We start from the raw sequence: 6151 nt of genomic DNA, 5'->3' as shown, positions 1-6151 counted from the left end.
CGTAACTGAACAACACAGTTTCACGGCATTTAGGGATAGAGTGACGAACTTTCTAATCAATCGTGACATTGCCGTGAGACTTTGCTGAACTGATCCGTGTTGTGTTTGAATTTCGCCGTCATGTCGTAATTCGCGCTCATCGTGTTTGATTTCCATTTCCATTTTAAACATAAGTTTCTCAGTGTTACTGGATCTTATGTTTGGTCTCTTCAGATAATTATGCACAAAGTCAATTCATGAATTTTGTTATTTTGTGTTGTTGCTAGTTGTTGTTGATATCGCATCTATCTTTATCTAAAACCAGTTGCTATTTTACTCTTTAGTGTAGACTAAAGTTTATGTTTTTTTTTGTTGCTGTACCAGCAAACTGAACCAAAAATAAGTTACACCAAGTGGAAAAAAACAAGAAAACAAAAGAACACCTACACGGGTTTGATTTTTCTTTCGCATCATCGGCAGAGTTTTTCATTTTCTTTTCAAATAATATTAATAGAAAAGGTGTATTTTAAATGCCTTTTAAATTTACAAATAGAAGATATGACTTAGGACTCTTGGAAATAGTTTTAGGTTCTAGCGATGCTTTGCTAAATCGCTAATAAACAATACTTTTTAGGTTGAACTATAACGTCTAATTAAAATTATTTGTTGAAAAATTAACATACATTTATTTAAAAAGAAATGTTTACAAATAAATTGTAATGTCTTAACCATAAGTTTAACTTACCATGTTATTTTAAGTGACTTAGTAACCCCTAGACATTTTTCTTTTTTTCATATTTTAAATGAGCTTGTGAAAATTACAACAATTTTTATAATCATACAGGCATCTCTGAAAACGTCAAAAGGTTATATCTGCGGAATATTTCTAAGGGTTAATGTTTGTTTAATTTCTCTGATAATCATGGCTATAACAGTGATTGATTTATAACCACCAATTTCTTTTATACTATGCAGTATTCTCCAAAGCTAATTATGAGATGTAAATTGAGATTTTCTCAACACAAGGTGTCGCTGTAGACCGTGAGTTGGAGAGATCTGCACACTAATCTTGCATTTAAGGGAGAACAGGGGAACGGAGCGTCACATAATTCTGACATCAGCAGGGATCGTCTTTTTGTCTTTTTCCAGTAGATGTTGGATTAAATGAGATCAGTCTTTCTACTTCCTTTGGAATATTAAGTAAAAGTAAGCGATGATTGTAGAGGACGGTGCTCGCGCTGGCTGGATGAAGGCTCTGCTGCTGCTTTGTTTATGGGATTTGTGTTATGCTCAGATTTCCTACTCAGTTTCAGAGGAGGCCAAGAAAGGAACCGTTGTTGGAAATCTAGCGAAGGATCTTAATCTCAGTGTGCAGGAACTGGAATTGCGAATGTTTCAGTTTGTGACTGCATTAAACAGCAAGTATTTCGAGGTAAATCGGAAAAGCGGGATTTTATTAGTTAATGACAGAATAGACCGAGAGGAGCTGTGTGAAAGCAAACAGAAATGCGTATTGAATGTTGAAGCGATGATCCACAATCCTCACAAGCTCTACCGCATTGAAATGAATGTAATAGATATTAATGATAACTCTCCAGTTTTTCCAGAGCCAACCTATGTTATGGATATTATTGAAAATATGCTTCCGGGGGATCGATTTCCGTTAATAACGGCAAGTGACACAGACATCGGTAGTAATTCAGTAAAAACGTATAAAATAAATTCTAATGAACATTTTTCACTGGAGATGCAGAGTGATTCAGTTGAGCTCGTGCTTCAGAAAACTTTGGACAGAGAGAAAGAATCGGTGATCAAGCTCGTGCTGACTGCTGTAGATGGCGGGACTCCTCCCAGATCCGGAACAATGCAGATAATTATTAATGTACTCGATATAAATGACAACAGTCCTGTTTTTATGAAGTCTCTTTACAAAGTCAAGGTCCACGAGAATACATCTGTGGGAACTAAAATCCTTACAGTTTCAGCTGCAGATGAAGACGACGGAAGTAACGGTGAAGTGTCTTACTCTATCCTTAGTGATGCCCGAAGCTCTGCAACCGAATTATTCACTATTAGTCCTATTTCTGGTGACATCACTGTTAAAGGAAATATTGATTATGAGGAATATCCCTCAATAGAACTCAAAATTCAGGCTAAGGACAATGCACATCTTCCAAGAATGTCTAGATGTAAAGTGTTGATTGAAGTAGTGGATGTTAATGACAACGCACCAGAGATCTCGGTTACTCTGCTCATGAACTCCATCAGAGAGGACATCAAAACTGGCACAGATGTTGCGTTAATCACTGTATCAGATAAAGACAGTGGAATTAATGGTAAAATAGATTGCAAAATCTTAGCACCAACTCCTTTTAAATTACAGCTATCATATAAAAACACGCACGCCCTTGTAGTGAATGAAGGTCTGGACAGAGAGCAGGTCTCACAATATGATGTCACAATTGTAGCTAATGATGAGGGAACTCCTTCACTTTCGAGCAGTACCGTTATAAAACTTCATGTCTCTGATGTGAATGATAACGAACCTTTTTTTCCTGCACCTGTGATAAATATTAGCATGAAAGAGAATAGTGCAGTTGGTGGCCTGTTGGCATCAGTAACAGCACAAGATGTAGACATCGGTGAAAATGCCCTTGTTTCATATACAGTAATTGATGCAGAGAGAAGCAGAGTGTCCAATCTGATAAACATTAACTCACACACCGGTGAACTGTACAGTCTGAATACTTTCGACTACGAAGAAACGAAACGACTTCAGTTTAAAGTTCAGGCCACTGACTCTGGTGTCCCTCCACTAATGAGTAATGTGACTGTAAATGTTTTTATCCTGGATGAGAATGACAACAGTCCAGTTTTTCTCCCTCCTTACTCTGACCCTGGATCAGTAAACAGTGAGAACATTCCCTACTCTGCTGAAGTGGGCTATTTTGTAGCTAAAGTCAGAGCTGTGGACTCCGATTCAGGATATAATGCACTATTATCTTATCACATAATAGAACCAAAGGGAACAAATCTTTTCAGAATCGGAACCAGCACAGGAGAAATAAGGACAAAGAGACGAATGAGTGACAATGATTTAAAAACTCACCCACTTATCATCACTGTCTCAGATCATGGAGAACCTTCACTGTCCACAACTTTGAGCATTGAAGTTGTGGTTGCGGAAAATATGGACAGCCTGCAGCCTTCACTAAGACAAGTGCCAGTAAAGGAGGAGAAATTCTCTAATCTGAATCTGTATCTGCTCATCGCTATTGTCTCAGTGTCAGTGATATTTTTACTGAGCCTCATCGCTTTAATAGCAGCTAAATGCTATGGAACTGACGGCACTTTCAGCAGCTCCAGTGCTCCAGTAGTCACTACACACCCTGACGGGAGCTGGTCTTACTCTAAATCCACTCAACAGTATGATGTGTGTTTTAGCTCAGACACTCTGAAGAGTGACGTAGTGGTTTTTCCCTCACCATTTCCACCTGCAGACGCAGAGCTGATCAGCATTAATGGAGAAGACATTTTTACTCGGACTCAAACTCTTCCCAGCTCTGGGGTGGTAAGGATGTACTTTTAGTCTCTTTCTAACCTTTGATCCCAATTTTTTCCCAGACATGACACATGAATTTGTGTGGTATTTGCAAGGATATTAAACAATTAATGTCAATTATTTAAAAAATGTTTGAAAAGTCTCTGCAGAAAATGGATGTTATGTAGGGAGTCTAAGTCTATAGTGTAACTGCGTTTACAAAATTGGCCTGGCACAATTCTTACAGCGAAATGATGTGTGACCCTCACAGACACGTCAACTGACAAACCTATTTCCTGCTAAACAAAAGAAATACTTAGACAGAGATTTCTCTTTTGTACAGCTTTTGGAGCACATTTGCAGATGTAATGGTTCAGAAAATATATTCATAGAATCTGCTTGCCTGTATTTATTGGCCAGTGAGCAACACCCTCAAATCTGGGTATATCACTCATAGCAGCCGACATTGAGGATGGCCTCCCATGATCTTTTGGTGCAGGTCCAAATATTTTCGGGACACTTTGGATGACTACTTGCTGAAATCCAAGGAGATCATAGTCATCATTCATGATATCCAACTGTTGACCACAGCACTGTTTAGAGTCCAGGCATAAATTGCCCACCACCAACCACTCTTTTGATCTTATTGTCCTGTGATAACGGGGCACCTGAAGCTCATGTACATCTCTTACTCCCATTTGCTTGTTGTAGGAGTGGATTATTTGATATTGCTGGAGCTAGTCATATGTATTTCTTTCATTGTTCTATCTCAACTGGTACCACATTTTAAACATTGCTTGCAACAGTGACCACACTGTTGTGTCTTCACCTCACCAATAGCTTTTCTCCTTCAAACAGAACTTCAGTGGAGACCCTCGGTAACTTCTGGAATTAATTTATTGGTTTGAATGGAACATCAAACAAAGTTTTTTACTGCAGGGCCCCAGTGCATCCATATCCTTGCTTTGTCATCTCATCCATTAGGGATAATTTGGTGATGAAGTTGTCGTGCATGAAACTGCATCCTCCTGGAACACCAGCTTGTTCAGCCAAACCCAGCACTATGCTGGACTCTTGACCTAGCCCGGTCTCTGAAAGAAGGGTATGCACATCCGCATAAAGCTCAATGTGGAAGAGGTAACTCCCTGAGGATGCCAGGCTTCAAAACTTATAGCCATAGCAGATTGGTTTTCCCTTTATGAACTTTGGGGCCCATAGTAGGGAATCATGCTCTCATCAACTGACAGCCACTTACTGAATGGTAGAATTTAGTTTTTGAGCTCCTGAAAGATTGGCCTCACCTTAAAGAAGGGGTCATCGTTGCACTTAGTGTCAACATAGAAAGATGCCATAATTTTATCAAATCTGTTTCTTCTCAAAGCAGTGGAGATGTTGTGGAATGTAGAATACCGTTGTGGAATTGTACAATATCCAGCGGTGATGAGTACACAATAGAATACCAGCAGTTTCTCAATGCTTAAATGAAGAGGTTTGTCTTCGTTTTGAACAGAGTAGAGATTTGACATTTCTATGATAAGCTCTCTCAGAGATGGTGAATACATTGCTTAAAACAGATCCAAAAGATTTGCATTTGTTGCTTTTAGACATTTAGACTTTTAGACATGTTTTCTGTTTTTTTTTTTGTTTTTTGTTTTTTTTTTTACTTTCTGAAATGTCTACTTTTGTTGTTCCTTTTAATCAGCTGAGCACGGATGCTTTCTGCCATGGCCACTGTTATGGCGGCAGTAGTAGCATCTGAAGCTGACAATAAACATCAAATCAAATCAATTAAAATTTTATTTGTCACATACATATAATGTCTGGCATTCAAGCATAAAAAGGAATGGAATATAAAAGGAATGAGGATAAAAATAAAACCAAGGGAAAAAAAGGTCGATAAATAAAAAGTATAAACTATATAAAATATAGGAAAATATATGTGAAAATATATGTACGTATATACATGGATGCGTACGGTAGATATTGACAGTAAAAATTAAAGTGATTAACGTGATTGTCCTAAAAGTGTCCGTGTGCAGAATGGCATGGGATAAAGTGGCACTGTGCTGTGCAACTCCAGTTTGCCCACCCGTACGGCTTGTGGTCTGTCTGTCAGGAAGTTGGAGATCCATTGACACAGCGGCAGGCTGAGTTCCAAGTCCTCCTTAGGGGTGTGTGTGGAGGGAAGTATGGTGTTGAACGCTGAACTGTAGTCCAGAAACAGGATTTTTGAATGATCTTTAAACTTTTTTGTGAGACTTTTTGTTCGGATTGTGACCAAGTTCATTTCAACCTACTCAAAATGATCAGATCCAAACAGTTCTGCAGTAGAATTCAAGATTCTTAAAGGTATCTAAAACCATGTTAGATGCATTGCTATCACAGTCCCTATCTTTTGCATCATTTTCTGTCTTTGGGACCACTGCTATATTGCAAATTGCAGGGTCTGGATCATCAGCATCAAGTAAATACAAAACCTGACTTAAAGTCAGTCTGAAAGAGAGTTCATCAGAATAATACAAAATGGCATTTGAGAGGCATAGACTCCATGTGTTATACCAGCGGTCACAATTGTGACTATATTAATTTATCAGCAATTTGACATCATCCTTGCATTAAGATTTTATCTGT

The 6151-nt window shown here is 38.4% G+C and overlaps 1 protein-coding gene across 1 annotated transcript; it reads left to right on the top strand.

Annotated features, from left to right (window-relative positions):
• The first annotated feature begins 1192 nt into the window (after positions 1-1192).
• Positions 1193-3568, top strand: LOC124393523 (protocadherin alpha-2-like). Its single transcript, XM_046861417.1, has one exon. It carries the CDS (start codon positions 1193-1195, stop codon positions 3566-3568), a length of 2376 nt encoding a protein of 791 aa, XP_046717373.1.
• The last annotated feature ends 2583 nt before the right edge of the window (positions 3569-6151 follow it).

Source organism: Silurus meridionalis, chromosome 11 (genome assembly GCF_014805685.1).
Source record: "Silurus meridionalis isolate SWU-2019-XX chromosome 11, ASM1480568v1, whole genome shotgun sequence".
NCBI classification, from domain to species: Eukaryota; Metazoa; Chordata; class Actinopteri; order Siluriformes; family Siluridae; genus Silurus; species Silurus meridionalis.
This window is presented reverse-complemented; position numbering and strand designations above follow the sequence as displayed.